At 36.3% G+C, this 20,470-nt stretch overlaps 3 protein-coding genes across 5 annotated transcripts in view; all 3 read left to right on the forward strand.

Annotated features, from left to right (window-relative positions):
• The window catches only part of PRP40A (pre-mRNA-processing protein 40A), a 45,468-nt gene that overhangs the window by 13,963 nt on the left and 11,035 nt on the right, over window positions 1–20,470 (forward strand). Inside the window, exons 2-3 of the mRNA XM_078311894.1 lie at window positions 19,178–19,254; window positions 19,934–19,973. Of these exons, the coding sequence (XP_078168020.1) occupies window positions 19,941–19,973 (33 nt within the window). The 5' untranslated portion in view covers window positions 19,178–19,254; window positions 19,934–19,940. The remainder of the gene's footprint in view (window positions 1–19,177; window positions 19,255–19,933; window positions 19,974–20,470) is intronic.
• On the forward strand, window positions 190–12,405 carry LOC144562673 (uncharacterized). Of its 3 annotated transcripts, XM_078311895.1 has the most exons (6): window positions 219–329; window positions 432–764; window positions 4,319–4,518; window positions 4,697–5,000; window positions 11,478–11,914; window positions 12,113–12,405. In XM_078311895.1, the coding sequence occupies exons 1-6, from the start codon at window positions 299–301 to the stop codon at window positions 12,374–12,376; spliced, it is 1,569 nt and encodes a 522-aa protein (XP_078168021.1). In that variant the 5' UTR covers window positions 219–298; the 3' UTR covers window positions 12,377–12,405. The 3 variants fall into 3 exon arrangements, with proteins under 3 accessions (XP_078168024.1, XP_078168021.1, XP_078168022.1); XM_078311898.1 differs by lacking the exon at window positions 432–764 and having other exon boundaries at window positions 190–329; window positions 4,232–4,518; XM_078311896.1 differs by lacking the exons at window positions 219–329; window positions 432–764 and adding an exon at window positions 3,986–4,119 and having other exon boundaries at window positions 4,232–4,518.
• Window positions 770–1,662, forward strand: LOC144562953 (uncharacterized; the record flags this gene model as incomplete). Its single annotated transcript, XM_078312320.1, has 1 exon — window positions 770–1,662. A coding segment is annotated over one exon (726 nt), but the record flags the coding sequence as incomplete, so codon positions are not given.

Genomic DNA, 20,470 nt, shown 5'->3' on the forward strand with positions numbered 1-20,470 from the left:
ACAATCAGTGTATCCGGGCCGTTCCTTTTAACTCGGCACGAATCTCAAACCATAAAAGCCAAAGAAATGTTTTTGCTTTAACACGTGTCACCTTCTCCCCATTGGGTCCATTTATACTACATGGTACATTCCCACGTTGCTCTCTTTGCAAAAATATCCTTTCTCCTTCTCATCCCTATTTAAACACCCCCCATCCCTCTTAACAGCTAACAAAACAACACTACTTCACTACACACTTAATCAATCGATCTAAATCCACACAAAGAGATAGAAAACAGAAGAGAAATTAATACGAAAGATGGCTCAAGCAGGGAGAGTTGATGAATATGGTAATTTATTAAATCCTTTCTTGTTTTCTTAAATTTTTACTGCTTTTAATTATTTATCGGGGCCTTAATTAATTTGTTTTGTTTTTTCTACTTATTGTATAGGTAATCAGATTGGTCATACCGGGGCCACTGGTGGAATGGATGGGCACGGCCATGGAACTGGAGAGCATAGTATCGGTACTGGTACAGGCAGTAATGGAACTACACAAACGCACGGGACTGAGCAACTGCACCAGGGTGGTACAGATGCAGGTACTGGTTATGGAACTACAGGACTTCATGAAGGTGCCACGGGAGGAAGTACCGGGCTTCAGCACAAACCCGTCAGCGGTAAGGAAGGCCATGGAACTGGAGAGTATGGTACCTGTACTGATACCGGTACAGGCGGTTATGGAACTACACAAACACACGGGACTACGCAACAGCAGCAGGGTGGTACAGATAAAGGTACTGGTTATGGAACTACAGGACTTCAGGAAGGTGCCACGGGAGGAGGTACCGGGCTTCAGCACAAACCCGTCAGCGGTAAGGAAGGCCATGGAACTGGAGAGTATGGTACCGGTACAGGCGGTCATGGAACTACACAAACGCACGAGACTAAGCAACTGCACCAGGGTGGTACAGATGCAGGTACTGGTTATGGAACTACAGGACTTCATGAAGGTGCCACGGGAGGAGGTACCGGGCTTCAGCACAAACCCGTCAGCGGTAAGGAAGGCCATGGAACTGGAGAGTATGGTACCGGTACAGGCGGTCATGGAACTACACAAACGCACGAGACTAAGCAACTGCACCAGGGTGGTACAGATGCAGGTACTGGTTATGGAACTACAGGACTTCATGAAGGTGCCACGGGAGGAGGTACCGGGCTTCAGCACAAACCCGTTAGCGGTAAGAAAGGCCATGGCGGTGGTGAAACTGCGCAACTGCACCAAGGTAGTACAGGTACTGATTATGGAACTACAGGACTTCATGAAGGTGCCACAGGAGGAGGTACCGGGCTTCAGCACAAACCCGTTAGGGGTAAGGAAAGCCATGGCAAAACTGGAACCGGAACCGGAACCGGAACTGAAACCAAAACTGGAACGGAAGCATATGGTGAGGAGCATGAGAAGAAGGGGATAATGGAGAAGATCAAGGAGAAGCTCCCTTGTGGTCCGCACTGAATTAATTATAATTATGAAATTTCATAATTATAATTATTGTACAAGTGTTTTAATTATAAGATTATATCTTATAATTAAGATTGTTGTTTCTGGAGGGGGTTTTTTTCCATAGTGTGTGTAATGGGGTTTTAAATAAAAATAAATGGATGTGTGAATTATTTTTTGTATATTAAGAGTTGTAATCTTATTTACTTCCTCTTTTATATATATTTGTGATTTTGTGATGTTCTGAAATATAAAATGTATACTTCAAATACATTAACTCAAATACAATGGGCTTATTAGGTTGCTCTTAATTTTTTCAGTGGGCTGATAGGTTTGAAATAATATATTATTTTAGTGTGCTTATTTTAGAGTTTTTTTTATATTTTTTAGTCGGAAAATACATCTAATGGGTCTTAACGTATATTTAAAGGAATGTATTAGCATGTATTGAAAATATCTAATTGTGTTCAATAGGACTGTTTCGTACAAAAATTATTTTTAATATTTTTGGAAGTAATTACATTTTGTACTTGAATTTTCTGTAAGAGAATTTGAAAAATAATTAGTTGGACAAAAACAACTAATTTTAAAATTAGTTCGAAAGCCTCGCGTTTTAATTAAGAATTGCTTATATATATTTTTTTTTAAAAAGCGTTTTTAATGAATATGAGCTTTAAATAAACTTAGAAAAATAAGTAAAAAATATTAGCCGGCTCGCGAGTTGAGCCAAATATTTACATGAACTGAGCCGAGTTTGAGCCGAACCTTAATTATTAGCAGCCCTTCTCCGGATCCTCTGAAGTAACTAAAATTTTGAGTTTAAATCTATATATATTGTCTAATCAAAATCCTGACAAATTCAGGTCGAAGAGGAATACACGGGTTTCTTTAGTATTTTTTATCAAAACAGATCTGACAGCTCGAAGAGGAATACACAGATTGGATGCTCTCCAATGAATATCAGTAAGTTAGACTTACTGAGCTACTTAGATCATAAAATTATCAATATTTTAGCTTTTTTTTTGTCATTTTATATATTCATCAAAACTTAAATATCTTCTCGAAATACAATTCTGAATTTGTAGTCATAGCCCAAATTAATCCAACAAGTGAACACCCAAACTTCAAACTTAATTAATTAATTAATTAATTAATTAGGTACCAACCCCCAATTTAGCCCAAATTCATCAACTTTATATATAGTTAGAATTTACGCGAGGAAAAGAAGATGACAACAAGAAAGGTACTTATACTTTTTTTTTTTTTTTTTGAGTGAATGGTACTTAATTATACTATTATGGCTGCTGGAGAGAGACTATTGCCAATGTTGATGTGGCGGCTTGGTGATGGTAGAACCTGTAGAGCTATGGTACAACCGTGGTTTGAGGGAGCAGTAAATTGTTTGATTCAAAATCCAGAACATAAAAAGCTAGCTGAGTGTAAGAGACTTGGTACTAGAAGGTACTGGAGGCCACAGCTTGCAGTAAATTTAACAAAAAAATTAAGGCCCCGATAATGCAAGCTGAAGCTGTGGCCTTAAAGAGCCTCAATTTGTGATCGTGTATTTTCTTAACAGACAATAAAGATCTTGCTAAAGTCTGTATGGAGTTGCACCCACCAATTGATGCTGACTGGAGAGCGTATAGGGAGATAAATGAGGTCTGGAGGTTACTAAAAGAATTTGATTATGAGTGCAGGCATATTCCTAGAAGCCAAAATTGCGTGGCTGACCATCTAGCTAATTAAAGTAGGTAGCAGCTTGAGTGAGGGGTTTACTAGATACTCCTATCCAACATTTAAAATATGTTGAAGTTTAGAGTATGCATTGGGATTAATATGATATCTGTTGTAATTAATATGCGAAACACGTACTGTAACTTGAAAACTCTATTGAAATGAAAAGCCTACGGGCATGTTGCATTGCAAAAAAAAAAAAAAAAAAAAAAATGGTACTTATACTTGGCTAGTCATCTTGCAAGCACCACGCGGCAACCTTAGAGAATGCTTTAGCTAATGCTCCAAATCTCGAAAAGATAAAACAATTAACACTTAATTAATTTGCTGTGACTGCCGGAGTGCCGGGTGCCGACAGTTAAAAGTAATTAAGAGGGAAGCTTCTAGCTAGCTTTCTCGTCGACATGACCGACAGCACAAATATCTCTCCAATATTGTAAAAGATATATACTCTTTACTTTACGCTTTGAGATTCGGACTAGCGGAGTGGCAGTATTATTGAGCTTTGAGATTCGTTCCAAATTTAAAAAAGAACGGTCTAGATCCAATCATTCTGAAAAGCTTTCCTATTTCGGTACTGGGGAGGATTCGGATTTGTGTCGACCGACATACGCGACGTGGACTTGTTAGCTTTAACACGTGTCACCTTCTCCCCATTGGGTCCATTTATTACATGCACACGTCGCTCTCTTTTCTATCCTATCCTTTCTCCCTCTCGTCCCTATTTAAACACCCCCATCCTCCCTCTCAAGTCTCAACAGCTAACAAAACAACACTACTTCACTACACAGTTATTCAATCGATCTAAATCCACAGTCACAGAGAAAGAAAACAGAGAGAAATTATGGCTCAAGCAGGAAGAGTTGATGAGTATGGAAACCCCATTCTAAAAGTTGATGAGTATGGTAATTAATTAAATCCATTCTTAATTTCTCTTTAATGGTTTGTTGTTTTGTTAAATTTACTGCTTAATTTATCGGGGCCTTAATTTGTTTTTCTTTTCTACTTGTTGTATAGGTAATCCGATTGGTCATACCGGAGCCACCGGTGGAATGGGTGGGCACGGCCATGGAACTGGCGAGTATGGTACCGGTACAGGTACAGGTACAGGCGGTTATGGAACAACACAACAACATGGGGCTGCGCAGCTGCACCAGGGTGGTACAGGTACAGGTACAGGTACTGGTTATGGAACTACAGGACTTCATGAAGGTGCTATGGATCAGCACAAACCCGTCAGGGGTAAGGAAGGCCATGGCGGTGGCGTGCTTCACCGCTCCGGCAGCAGTTCCAGCTCTAGCTCAGTAAGTTCAATTATATACCATACCACTAAATGTTTTCTTTATATTTATTTTATTACTAAAGAAAATACTTGAATATAATGGTTTTTGAAATATATAAAAATTGGACTAGCTATTTGGTAGTATTAGCTTAATTAAATGAGCAATGTTATCAAAATTAAATAAATATCAATTGCTGTAGGAGGATGATGGGATGGGCGGCCGAAGGAAGAAAGGCCTGAAAGAGAAGATAAGGGAGAAGCTCCCTGGAGCCCACAAAACTGACACTACGACCACAACCGGAGCATACGGAACCGGAACAGGAACCGGGGCACATGGAACCGGAACCGGAACCGGGGCACATGGAACTGGAGCACACGGAACCGGAACCGGGGCACACGGAACCGGAGCACACGGAACCGGAACCGGAACCGGAACGGGAGTATACGGGGAGGAGAAGGAGAAGAAGGGGATAATGGAGAAGATCAAGGAGAAGCTCCCTGGTGGTCAGCACTGAGTTAATTATAATTATAGTACAAGTGTTCTAATTATAAGATTATGTCTTATAGTTAAGATGTTGTTTCTGGAGGTTTTTCCGTAGTGTGTGTTGTGGCTTGTGGGGTTTTAAATAAAATAAATGGATGTGCTTGTATGTTAGGTTCTCTGTTTCATTCTCTCCACTCTCTCTCTCTCTCTCTGTCTATCTCTCTCTGCCAAACCCCGACCTAGCTTCGATAAATCAAGTACGCTAATTAATCTGCCCCCCTCCTCTTAGCACGGTAAACTAAATTTAACGCTCGATCGAACGAGTTGTTTTTCGCCATAACAGTACTAGCTAGGGATTTAAAAAGAGTAAGATAAGATAAAATTTTCACGAAGAAGTTTCACGCAATGTTTCTTCAATCCGTATCCTCTGAGATGTCTCATATGATGCGTGACTTTTTGGAAAATCTCAAACAGTTCAACTACGTTCTGCACGAATCTCAAAGCTCAGATAATACTGGCCCCTACGTTTTTCCCGAATAGGCACCGGACACGTCGGTCACGCAAAATATGAGATATCTCAGAGGATGTGCACTCATGTTTCTTACGAGTGACGTGTCCGATTGCATGGTTGTGAATCGAGTACTTAATAAGTGGCACGTCGGTGGTATAAGTGTGTATGTAAAAGTATGTATTCTTTCGGAGTATACACGGCACATTGGATTCTTGCGACTCTGGTTTTTTTTTTTTTTTTTTCTTTCTTTTCATAAGAACTTTGATGCACGAATAACAAAAAAGAATTGCTATTTTGAGTTAAACGCATTTAGATCATCTGATTCGTCTATAATTCAGGGGTCTTTTTAATATTAATGTGGGTGTAATTTGCACGGATCTTAAAATAAATCGGATAATTCAAATATATTAATTCAAAAGATTATTTTTTGAGTTAATGCAGAGGATAAGAATTCGTTTAGATTCCTACGAATTAAAATTGTTTTGAAAACTTAAAACTGTTAAGATCAAGCATCAAATATGGATCGGACGGTTTTAGATAGAACGTCAAAACTGTGTAAAATAAAATGAAGTAGAAGTGTAGAACTAATTTAGGAATAAAATTATTGATCAACAAAAACTACATAAAATAAAATAGAGTAGAATTAATTTAGGATTAAAATTACTGATAACAGTACATTAGTACTAGTGAATAAATAAATTTATTTAATATGTAACAAAAATGTCCAAAAAATTATTCTATTTTACTGTCAAATACCACTAAATCATAATTCCAATATCACACAGATAATTAAGGTTGCAAACGAATCGAACTTGCCCTAGTTTGAGTTTGAATTTGAATAAGATTCGAACCAAACTGATGATTTGATTTGTTTCAGAACAGACTAATTTTGAATTGAATTGATTGCGAACTACAAATTTTTCGAATCGAAGTCAATCGAATTACAAACTAAAAATTATTTTGGCAGCTCTAATTATACCGGTAGTTTATCATCTTATGTCTTCGCTCCGCCTCCTCCGAGCTCCCTTTCACTCACCTCCTCCACAGCAGGTACTCTCTCTCTCTCTCTCTCTGAGAAATTAGCTCAGCTGCTAAGCTGATATTGCACTCCAACATTGCTATGTCTCAACCAAAAGAAAAGGTTACATAGGATTGAAAATACTGCATTACTACAACTGTAATTGATCTGTGTTTTGCCCACCTGAAAAAACATTCTATTTTTAGATAGCTTAAATATTAGACGTACTCCCTGTTGTTTCAGTTTTTGAAGCCTATCTACTGGATTTCATTAACAAAAGAATTTTAGTAAACCCTTACACAAGCATAAAGTAAAATTAACAAGATTAGTGTCAAATTAACCTCACATTTCCATTAGCATGCAACCTTATAGGCTAATGCCATTCAGAAAAATGTCATGTAGAAAATACATTACCTTTTGAATTCCACCTTTCTTGCACAGTCCATCTATATATGAAAGTGCAATAAGTCATGATACCAAGCTAATTAATGCCCTTGTTCTTTTAAGAAAAGGGTCAAGCCTCACATCAGGCTAATTAATTAATACCCCATTTTTAACATTGGATTTTCATTTCAAATTTGTATATATTGTTTTTGCTTTTCCAAACAATCATAACTGATATGCTAATTAATATGCCTAATGTCATGTACAAAAAAGACTACCTTTTGAATTTCTCCTTTCTTTCAAGCTTGCACAGTCCATTTATAAAAGTGCAATAAGCCATGACACCAAGCTAAGAAAAAGGTCAAGCCTCACATCAGGCTAATACTACATTTTTAACATTGGATTTTCATTTAAATGTGTGTTGCAGCTCTATAATTTTTTTTTTCTTTTTCGAACAATTGTCAACTGATCGGTATGCTCATATTTTATTTGATTGTTCTCAATGGCAGAAATCCACAAATTCATCTTCACAATTCTACTCTACTATTTTATACATCTCCGTAAGTGTTTTTGCCTTAAATAAGGTATTCCTTTACACCATGTTTGGTTCTGACCTAAAATAAGGAGTTTATGCCTCGTTATTCCACCAAACGTGCATTAATTGGAGCCGGAGTAAGATAGCATAAGCCTATCTTTAAGCTGGTCTAAATTAAACCACCTCACATGGTGGTTTAATTTTATTCCACCTCGTGGTGTAACTTGAATGATTATAATAATATTTTATTTGTATATAATTAGTCTATGATTATTAATAATTATTATTAGTATATAATTATATAATTAATATCTTATATTGTTAATATATTAAATAATTATTATAATAATATTATATAATTAATATCCTTTTATTAATAATTATTATTAATATATAATTATATAATTATTATGTTATATTGTTAATATATTAAATAATTATTATATAATATTGTAATATATTAATATTACGTAATTAGTATCTTATTATTAATAATAATAATTAATTTATAATTATATAATTAATAATTAATATTGTTAATATAGTAAATCATTATTATAATATATTATAGTTGTTATTAATATATTAATATTATATAATTAGTATCTTATTATTAATCATTATTATTAAGAGGAGGGTTCAAATGCCTCCATGTTTTTGTGCCTCCATCTCTCTCCATCATGTTCAAAGTTCAAACAGTCGATCCGAACCGCTCAACCTAACCTCCATACTAAAATATGTTTGGAGACCAAATTTTATATTTTTAGGAATTGTTTTACTATTTTTTTAGATAGGTACAAAATCAGTAAATCTGAACCATCTAAAAACAGTATTTTTGTACCTATCTAAAAAAATAGTAAAAAAATTTCTAAAAATATAAAATTTGGTCTCCAAACATATTTTAGTATGGAGGTTAGGTTGAGCGGTTCGGATTGACGGTTTAAATTTTGAAAATGATAGAGAGATGGAGGCATGATGGAGGCACAAAAACATGGAGGCATTTGAACCCTCCTCTATTATTAATATATAATTATATAATTAATATTTTATATTGTTAATATATTAAATAATTATTTTAATAAGATTATATAATTAGTATCTTTTTATTAATAATTATTATAAATTTATAATTATATTATTAGTATTTTGTTATTAATTATAATTAATATTTTGTATTATTAATATATTAAATAATTTTTTTAATAATAATATAATATATTACAGTTATTATTAATATATTAATATTATGTAATTAGTATCTTATTAGAAATAATTAACCAATTTAGGCTTTCAAAACTTTAGTCCTCCACCAACTCTAACCAAAAAAGGAATATTTTAAGGAGTGAGTCTATGGTACTATGCATATTACGATTTGGCACCGTGCTACGGCTCTATATTCGAGTTTTCAAATCCTAACGGTCGATCCGAGCCGTTCATTTTGTTCTCCATATTAATATGTGTTTGGAGACCAAATTTTACATTTTTTGAAATTGTTTTACTATTTTTTTAAATTTATTGAAAATCACTGTTTTTGGATGGTCCAGAATTTTTAGATCAAGTGATTTTCTAAATATCTAAAAAAATAGTAAAAAAATTTAAAAAAATGTAAAATTTGGTCTCCAAACACATATTAATATGGAGAACAAGATGAACGTTTCAGATCGACCGTTAGGATTTGAAAACTCGAATATAGAGCCATAGCACGGTGCCAAATCGTAATATGCATAGTACCATAGACCCACTCTATTTTAAGCTATGATTTAACTTTAGGCCTCAACCAAACATGAATAATTTATACCGGCCTAAGTTATAATAATCATTTAGGCCTCCTTAGCTTTAGGCCACAACCAAACATGGGATTATTTTATTTTATTTTTTAATTTTACAAACATATATATATATTCTCAAATCTGATATAAACGCTTAATTTAGTTTCGCAAATCTGTTGTACATGTTCATTTGATTAGCTATCTGCCTATGTATATACATATCTTTATAATGACAGAATCTTAGGTTTTTGTATAAAATTTACTTAATATTGATCAAGCTTATTACGGACACATGCATCCTCATAGACTGTATAGATTTTGAGGTCCTTCTATTTGGCCATATTAAATGGAGCACACTATCGCTTGCTCAAGCCGGAAAATTTACCAAAAATCTAGGAGCCTAGCCTGACTGGTGGAACCAGTCAGTGGAGAAATAAACGGATAAGAGAGGGGTCAAAATATATACCAGTACAGAAACAGAACTTAACTTCATGCTTGATTGGTCAAATGCATAAATCACTTTTAGTTATGATTCTGCATAGACTACAGTTTCTAATTCAAATAAGCTAGCTATATATCCTAATTTTCACCTAGATAATAGAATAAGTCGTAATAGCATGCAGCTTTGGAATTACAATAAAAATGATATTCTTTTAATTGTTGGTTATGCAAGACAAGTAGTAAGTAGTTCATCCTGACACCAAGCAGCTGAGAGATTTCAAGTACTAGCTGAGAGATTTCTATTATATTTGATTTTGAGCACCTATATATTGAGCTTGAGAGGAATTAAGAAGATAGGCTGAAATCCCTATTCTTCCTCTCTCTTCCTTCTTAATTTCTATCTTGGCCAAACTCAGAAAATCATTAGTAGCATGGGGGTACTAATTAATGGGAAGTGCATGTGTTGATTTTAATTCATGCCTTAAACCTTATTTATTCAAAAAGGATTAGGAATTTAAATCCAGTTTAATCTTGGGATTGAAGTCATGAAATTCAAGTACTATTGGATATATATTAACATTGTTATATTGGGTTTATTATTTTCTTTCAAAAATAAGGATCAATGTGAGAAATAAAATTAATGATTTCTCACTTTCTGAGGTTAATTTCGAAAAAAAAACGCACCTCAGCATTCAATTAACATTGGCTGCTCAGTATTGTAGTGATTCAGTTTTGAAAAAGTTTTGCTAGATGGTCAATTAATTTAGAAAAATTAGGAGTATGGTTTTGAAATTTGAATTGAGGAGATCGAGAAGCGTCATCTGGTACGACGTACCAGCCGGTACCAATACAATTTTTGTGTTTAGTCATCTGGTACGGCCGGGGTACTGATAAAGCAAAGTGCATATATACGATACACTTGATCTTAATTTGCAATGAGATTAATTGGATTTCACCACTATTGAAATGCATCTTCTAATATTTTTTGGGAAGAGCAATAACAGGTTTCGTTGGTTTAATTATTTTTCTGCAAGAGTTGTGACTTGTCAAAAAGTTTAATTGGAATTTAGCCCAAATGCATCAACCTAATTAACCTTCCAGAAAGCAAATTTAATTTAATTTATTCTTTGCCTTTCGGTGTCAGAAGATATTTATATATATATAGTTGAATTTACGAGAGGAAAAGAAGCCGACAAAGAGAAAGGTACTCATGCAGTCATGCTTGAAGCACCACGCGGCAAGCTTAGAGAATGCTCCAAATTAATCTCCAAAAAATAAAATTAATTAATTAATTTGCTCTGACTGCCGACTGGGAGAGTGGGAGTGTAATTAACATCAAATTAATTAATTAGCCAATCGAAGCATCTACCGACACAATTCACATATTCCTTTTAACTCGGAACGAATCTCAAAGCGTAAAGTGAAGGAAATGATATTGATCGTCGACCGACATACACGACGTGGCCTTATTTCTTTAACACGTGTCACCTCCTTCTCCCTAGCTAGCTATATATTGGGTCCATTTAATAATTACATATATGCACACGTACCGTACGTACGTTGCTTTCTTTGCAAAAATATCCTCCTTCTCCTTAATTCTCATCTCCCTAGCTAGCTATATATATGCTCTTCACTCACTAGTCACTACTTCACTACACTACACAGTTAATCAATCGAGACAGAAAGAAAACAGCTACAAGAGATCGATGGCTCAAGCAGGAAGAGTTGATGAGTATGGTAATTAATTCATTCAATCCTTTCTTCTTTTCTTCAATTTTTTACTAATTTATTTATTTATCGGGGCCTTAATTTGTTTTGTTTCATCTATTTATTGTATAGGTAATCCGATTGGTCATACCGGGGCCACCGGTGGAATGGGTGGGCACGGCCATGGAACTGGAGAGCATGGTACCGGTACCGGTACAGGCGGTTATGGAACTACACAAACGCACGGGACTGAGCAACTGCACCAGGGTGGTACAGATGCAGGTACTGGTTATGGAACTACAGGACTTCATGAAGGTGCCATGGGAGGAGGTACCGGGTTTCAGCAGAAACCCATCAGGGGTAAGGAAGGCCATGGCGGTACAGGCGGTGGTGGAACTACGCAACTGCACCAGGGTGGTACAGGTACAGGTACTGGTTATAAAACTACAGGACTTCATGAAGGTGCGATGGGAGGAGGTACCGGACTTCAGCAGAAACCCGTCAGGGGTAAGGAAGGCCAAGGCGGTGGCGTGCTTCACCGCTCCGGCAGCAGTTCCAGCTCTAGCTCAGTAAGTTCAATTATATATATATACACCATGTATACCACTAAATGTTTTCTTTATATTTATTTTGTTACTAAAGAAAGTACTTAAATATAATGTTTTTTGAAATTAATATATAAAAATTCGAATATTTGGTAGTATTAATTAGCTTAATTGAATGAGCAATGTTATCAAAATTAAATAAATATCAATTGCTGTACCTAGGAGGATGACGGGATGGGTGGCCGAAGGAAGAAAGGCCTGAAAGAGAAGATTAAGGAGAAGCTCCCTGGGGCCCGCAAATCTGACACTACGACCACGTATGGCGGAACCGGAACCGGAACCGGAACCGGAACCGATACTGGAAACGGAACCGGAGCATATGGAGCCGGAACTGGAGCATACGGTGAGGAGCAGGAGAAGAAGGGGATAATGGGGAAGATCAAGGAGAAGCTCCCTGCCCCTGGTGGTCAGAACAAGGAGAATTGAAGCTCCCTGGCCAGCACTCAATTATAATTATAATTTTAGTACAAGTGTTTTAATTATAAGATTATATATATCTTATAATTAAGATGTTTTTTCTGGAGGGGGGTTTTTGATCCATATATGGTGTGTGTTTTATGGGGTTTTAAGTAAAATAAATGGATGTAGGGGTTTGTGGATTATTACTTGTATATTAAGTTGTAATCTTATTTCCTCTTTTATATATTTACTTCCTCTTTTATATATGTGATTTTGTGATGTTATGAAATATAAAATATATACTTCATTAATTGTGGAACTTACTATATTATTCTATAATTAAAAAAAATATATAAATTAATTAATTGCAAAGTGCAAATAATACTTAATCAGGTTGCTCTTAATTTTTATACTTGATCGTGCAAATAATATTTAGTTGTGTTTAATAAGACGGTTTCATACAATTTTTTATTTTATTTTTGAAAGTTATTACATTTTGTACTTGAATGATTTTCTGGAAGAGAATTTGAAAAATAATTAATTGGACAAAAAACTAATTTTTAAAATTGTTTTCAGATTATATCTAGCCATCCATGCCACAGCTTTTAAACAAGAATTAAAATTGTTATCTCAACTTCATAATTTGTTAATTGAGTTCGAAATTAAGCCTCGCGTTTTAATTAAAAATTGCTTATATTTTTATAAAAAAACGTTCTTATGAAATATAAGCTCAAATATTTAAATAAAATTGACTATGATTCAAATAATTCAATTGTAAAAACATACAAGAAGTACATTATTATATATTTTTCATTTGTGCATATTTGATAGACGCGAACTTTAGTATATATTTTAAAATGGTTACCTATTTTTTGAACAAATAAATTTTTTTATATCACATAATAAGAAAGTTTGTTACTTCTTTTTTAAAAACAAAAGGTTCAATAGAATAATAACATGTGATATAAAAGACAAAACAAAATATTTACAAACTGTTGTACAATTTTACTGTAATTTTTTTACATAATTTGTCATGAGATTCTGTAGATAAAAAGAGTACAAAATTCGCACACAATAAAATTCCAAAGAAATTATATTTTACAAAAAAATATTTCGTGAATTATACCAGGAAATATCAAATATCCCAGATATATTTTTTCTTATATATTCGGCTAAACTGGGAAATGCTGGCACATTAAAATAATATTTTATAAGAGCAAAATCTTCATATTCTGAAGTTCAAACAAATTTTAAAATAATATTTGAAGAGGGTGCTAGAGTATATATAGTAATTATCAGAATATCAGGAATAGAGTTATTAAAGTGCATTATTAATTTTGTGTTCTTTGTAATGTTTTATATTTTTATCTTTGTTTTTAAATTTTTTCTCAACTTAGTTTTCGTATTAAAATGCACTAGAAGAATATATTTTTTTTAGAACTTCTTTATTATTTTTTAGATAAGTATAAAATATTTTGAATCATTCAAAACAGTGATTTCGTACTTATTTAAAAAGATAATAAAAATGTTGCAAAAATATAAAATTTATTCAGCAAACATATTTTAATATAAAAATCACGTTGAGTGATTAAAATTGATTGTTTGAATATTAAAAATGGAAAAAAATAACGTAGGATTAGAGCATAAAATGTACATTTGAATTCTATGAAACTCATATTATTAGATTAGAATAAAAGAGAAGATTTTAAAAGAAATTACCTCAATATAAAATTTATATTAGTAGAGGGAGAGAAAAATCAAGAGCATTCATTCAATGCATGGGCTGATTGCAATTATTTCGGGCATTTTTATTAATATCCTTAAAACAAATCAAAATTTTAAAAATGCCCCTGTCCCCAATTTTTTTTTAAAAATGTCCTGACCGCCTGGTCCCAGGGCGGCCCAAAATTCCCCATGGGGCGCCAGCCCCTGGGGCGGCCCATAGCACAAGTGAGGCGCCACACCCTGGGGCGCCCCATAAGCCAAGTGAGGCGCCACACAGCCGGGCGCCCCATATTTAATCTGATTTAAACCCTTCGTGAATAATTTTGTGAAATCTTAGTATTTTGATTTGAATAATTTTGTGAAAAAAGTTTAGGGTTTATGTATATGTGTATGTGTATGTCAAAAAATAAAATATTATGTGTATGGCTACCGGAAGCACTTCGGCCGAGATGCTTCCGGGGTTATATTTTAGTGTGTATCAAACAACAAATCTAAACCGTTAGATGTTCAATCTATTATAAAATATGCTTGGAGACCAAATTTTATATTTTTTGGAATTTTTTTACTATTTATTAAGATGGTTTGAAAATAGCTGTTTTTATTAAAATTCTGCACCATTAAAAAACAGCGATTTCAAACCATCTTAATAAATAGTAAAAAAATTCCAAAAAATGTAAAATTTGGTCTCCAAGCATATTTTATAATAGATTGAACATCTAACGGTTTTAATTATATTGTTACGCTTTTAATTATATTGTTACGCATATATTATAATAGATTGAACAGCAGTCCCATAGTCAAAATACTACAGTCAGAAATATATTACAATAAACAAAAAAGTTCACACAAGCAAAATAGCAAGTTTATCTGCCCCTACCACGACGTCTCAATAAACCTAACAAACGACTAGTTTGTACTGGTATGAGCTGCAGGTGTGGCATTACTTGTAGAGGCTTCGCAACTAGATGATTGGCTCGGAGGAGGGGGGGGTTGTGTTCTACCAGTTGCTTCAGCAACAACTCTAGCATTTTCTCTTTCGTTGTGCGCGTTTATGGCATCTGAAAATAAGAATACAATTCAGTTAGTAATATAATAAAATCATAAATGAATTTCGTACAATGCTACATACTTGCCGTGCGCCTGTCAGAAACAGAACGGCGAGCCCGATTTCCCGACGGTCTCCTACCACCCATCTCGTCCATGGTCATTACAATACGCTTGTGTCTCCTCCTCCCCTTTCTTATCCATCCTTCTGAAGGGAGTATTCTATCACCGACATATGCAGGCCACTCGTGCTGATCGGGATAAGAATGGAAAGATCCACCCCAAGTGGAAGCAAGGTAATCGGTACGGTACATGTCAGCAACATAGTGATCCTCGCAGTAGTTCCTCACTCGGCATACCGCCATCACGTGACTGCAGGGTATGTGACTTAGTTGGGGTCCCTGGCATGTACAGGTTACCGCCCTGGCATCTCCGAATTTAACCACGTACTTGCAAGGCCTCTTGACAAACGCCATAGTGCCGTCTGGTTTACGGCTGGTAGGAACGTACTCATTTGGATTTTGCACTTCGAATTCTGTTCCATCATTACCCATCGGGATCACGGTCATAGTTGCACCTTTGTCCCTGTGTCGTCTTAGTTTCTCCTCCACCCTTGTTGAAAATGACTGGTTCATCCTTATTAATTCTGCGGCCTTAGCACGTCGTTCCTGAAACCAGGCATTTAACTTGTAGAATGTGTCCTCTACAACTGCAGCCACAGGCAACATCCGGCTCTGCTTGAATACTGCATTCAGCGACTCGGACCCGTTGGTGGTCATAATTCCCCAACGCCAACCTCCATCACGGGATTGATATATTTTCTCGTATGCTGGATCTTCGTTGACATCTCGGGGATTATTTTTGCCCACCTTCATTAAGTAGAGATTTGCCTTTGGCATATACTACATAAAAAATAAGGAAATAAAATAATGTAAGTAAACAATTGTACTAAAACAAATTGTTTTCTTAAAGTACAATAATATATGTAAACAATTGAAATACATGTACCTTTGCAAAACTGCTAGTCATCTCTACCACCCTTCTCGGCTTTTTCTTTCTGCAATTCCATCTAAATGTATCACTGACCCACTTGTCGCCCCCGGTTGCCTTGGAAAGGTTCTCCGCAACGTGTTGCATACACAACCTGTGCACACACTGGCCAGTACGTGTTGACCAACCGTAATCTTCACGATCAAAAACATATTTTATTCCTTTGTGCTGGTCTGATATCACGCAGAAAAACTTCCCTTCCCCAATCACCCGTCTTCTTAAAAACTGCATAAAGAATCCCCAGTTCTCGCCGTCCTCTTTATGAACAATTGCAAACGCCAAAGGCAACAGCTGGTTCTCAGCATCATATGCGCATGCTATCAGTAGCCTCCCCTCGTAACGGCCAGACATGAAGCATGCATCAATGCTGATAACGGGTCTGATGTATGGCACAGCCTGGATACAAGCACCGAAAGCCCATGCTATGCCCTTGAATTGTTGAGCTCCCTCTATTAGTACTCCGTCTTTATCAAAAAAAGGGCCATGCCATCGCTCATATACGGTGCCGACATTGGTACTTGCCATGGCCTGGAGCAATGGTGCCAGATAGCCATACGAATCCTTCCAACTACCGAATATCCTGCAGATAGCAAGTTCACGACCTCTCCACAGCCTGTTGTATTTTGGGATTACATATTTGTATTTGTGTCTGACGGTCATAGCCACCGCCTTGATGCTCATCGATGGATCCAACTTAATGTCATCCTCAATTTCATCGGCAATTAGTGATGTCGTCAGCTGCGCATGGTCTGTCCTTGTTGACGCAGACTTGCATGTATGAGGTGGTTCACACTTCTTAATCATCCATGCTTCCCCTGAACCCACAGGGGATGCAAAAAGGCGGAACTCGCAGCGCGGGTGAGTTTTACACATCACAACTAACCTTGTTCGGTCCCTTTTGTGTAATATACATTCCCAGTTGCCGTGAACATGAGTCTCATTTATTTTCTTTACAAGTTCGTCTATGTTGGTATAAACTTGCCCTGCGGCAAGTTCTTTATTGTATTCAACACGAGGACCGAAGAAACTAATGTCTGCCTCTTCGAAAGCTGTGGTGTCGTTGAATGTGGCGACCGGATGCTTACTTCCCCGACCTGTAATCGGGAATTTTTCTGCCCTGGATAAACCTGGTACATTTGCATCACCATCTGATAAGTCATCAGCTTCCCAAACCCCTTGGTATTTGTCCCTCGTTTCCATTTCCCTTTCTGGTATGGCATCAATAACATCAACATCAATATCATTTCGATTAACGGGTACCGGTCCTGACTCTGGCATAGTTGGAAATCTAGGGATTATGGGTGTCTGTCTGGGTGGTGGTGGCAACTCTTCAGTATTTTCTGGGGAGTTGTGGTACCCCTGGTTGTCATAACCGGGGCTGTGGTACCTCTGGCTGTCATAAGGGGACTGTTGGTGATATCCCTGGTTGTCATAAGGGGATTGTTGGTGGTACTCCTGGTGGTCATAAGGGGAGTGCTGGTGGTACCCTTGGTTGTCATAAGGGGAGTGCTGTTGGTATCCCTGGTTGTCATAACCCGAGTGCTGATGGTACCCCTGGTTGTCATAACCCGAATTGTCATAACCTGAAGGTCCGGCCCCAGCCGAACTTGAAGGTCCAGCCCTCGTCCGGGGAACCCTCTTCGAATATATGTCCATCACCGGGACCCCACAAGCCACAAATTGAGTATACACAACTCTCCACAAATTGGCATCTGTTATTGGAAACTTAACAAAGTAAGGTCTACCCCCCCCGCGTGAGTTGTCAATCCGTGTAGCCAATTCTATTTCATACCTGTTGGGGTTTACAGATGTCTTTTCGTATATTAGCTGCTTCAGTTCCTCAAATGTGGTATTTTCATTAATCTCGAAGCCAAATGCGACTTCTTTCGTGTAATGCACGCCATCTTCATCCCTTTCTAGTTTGCCGCCGACATACAGTGCAACTAACATCTCTTCTTTAACAAACTACATTTTAAAAAAAATTTTACAAGTATTACATTTCATACCTGTTGGGTACAGTAATAAATGACTAATTGAAAAATAATTAAAAAAATTACAATTTTGCTACAGTATGATACAGTAAATGTACATTACGCTACAATAAATGTACAGTGCGATACAGTAAATGTACAGTGCGATACAGTAAATGTACAGTGCGCTACAGTAATTACAACAGTCAAAATTAACTACAGTAATGACTAATTATCAACAATAATGACTAATTATCAACAATAATGACTAATTATTATAATTAAAAAACATACCTATCGCCTCGAGCGAAATTCTCAAATCGGGAAGTGACAGAGGCAGAAAACGAAGGGTTTAAATCAGATTAAATATGGGGCGCCCGGCTGTGTGGCGCCTCACTTGGCTTATGGGGCGCCCCAGGGTGTGGCGCCTCACTTGTGCTATGGGCCGCCCCAGGGGCTGGCGCCCCATGGGGAATTTTGGGCCGCCGTGGGCCCAGGCGGTCAGGGCATTTTTAAAAAAAAATTTGGGACAGGGGCATTTTTAAAATTTTGATTTGTTTTAAAGATATTAATAAAAATGGCCGCAATTATTTTCTTTTAGAAAGGCTGCTGGAATCTAATAATTTAAGCCATTGAATTATGCTGATATTAAATCTGTGCCGTTGGGATGTGTACAATTTCAGAAATCAACGGCTGGTGCTTGCCCCTCGTAGTTTTTTCTTACATATTTTTTAAGAAATATGTGAAGAAAAATGGGAAAACCGACTTGTTAGAAAGAAAGGGAAGGGGTTGCGGTACGATGGGGCACCGGACTAAATTCGGTCCATTTAAGTTGGCACGAATCTTGGCGCGAAGAACGGCTCGGACCGGGTTCGGTCCGATGCCCATCAGACCGCGCCCCCCCCCCCCCCCCCCCCCCCCAACTCCGTAAGGAATTCACAATTACCGCGAGTCAGTGATTGAATCAGGTTTTTTGTACCATCGTCTCCATTCTCGCTTCGCCCCGACCAAACCCTAACCAAATTCTCTCTCTCTCTCTCTCTGCCAAACCCCAACCTAGCTTCGATAAATCTAGCACGCTACGTGTTCTTTGGAGAATCTGCCCCTCTTAGCACGGTAAACTTCCTTTACTGCTATCCCCACACCTCTCTCTCTAAACAGCTAGGGATACGCTCGACCGAACAAGTTCTTTTTCGCTATATTTTAGATTTTCTTATTTCAATTCTCCTTGGGATAATAAGAAGAGGTCGGGATTGAAACGCCTTCATTCCTGAAATTAGGTTGGACAATTTACAACTGGTAATTTCTGTCAAGAAGTTTACTACTGGCAAGGCCTCATGTATTATCCTTGAAATTAGATAAAGATTTATAAAATTTTAGTAAATTCTATGTAGTTATGCCAAGTAATATCTTACAAAAGACCCGTATTATGTAAATAGACGCAGTATCCTTGGATTTTTCAAGAATTTATGCATGTCAACAAGAAAAGAACAAAGAAGTTGTGGTTTGACAGCTGGCGTTCATCCATGATATCCTTTCCATGATGAAGCTTGGCAAAATTTCAGTACCAGATTTATTCATAACTTAGCTGAGAAAACTTGTTTACATGCTTTATTTCGCAAGACGAATCATTATTCCAATAGAACTACTGTGACTGCTCATTTTGTACCCCAACCTTATATAATTTGGTTGCTTCCAGCATTACCTCGCTTTCTTGTTTCCTTCTAGGTTAACAATATGAGGTATAATTTGTGTTTTCTTGTACCAAACTCTTATTCTTTCTTATATTATACAGGGGCTTAATGGCTAGCAACATGCCGCCTACTGGCGGACAGGTACATTAATTTTTTTTCCACATTTTACATATTTCTCTTTAGAACTGCAAAATTATTATGTTCCCTGAAATAAGCATGCCAAGAACAACTGAACTATGTATTAGTTAATCTGAGTCCATAGTTGTTATGTCTAAAATATCTGCAAGCCCCTTCAGATTTGAAGAATGTAAAATTGAAGGTTAATTTGATCATGCACATGTTGTTAATGAATGTCATTCAGGATTACTTAGTACTTCTAGTCATAACTTCTAAACCGCACTCAAATATACCATGGGCTTTTCTTTGCATATTACTAATACTCGATTAAGCAGTGAATTTCTACTGCTACAACCCTAAAATCATCAAAACAGTAGTTATTAAAAGCTAGAAGTTATTCCAATATATTATTTTCACAAGATTTCAATAAGATCATCAAATTATTAGTGAACTTGATAAATTAGTAGGTATTAAAAATTGTTTATTCATCTTATATAATTAGTGCATTTAATAACTGTCAC

The sequence above is a fragment of the Carex rostrata genome, chromosome 12 (assembly GCF_964058835.1).
Source record: "Carex rostrata chromosome 12, lpCarRost1.2, whole genome shotgun sequence".
Taxonomy (NCBI): Eukaryota; Viridiplantae; Streptophyta; class Magnoliopsida; order Poales; family Cyperaceae; genus Carex; species Carex rostrata.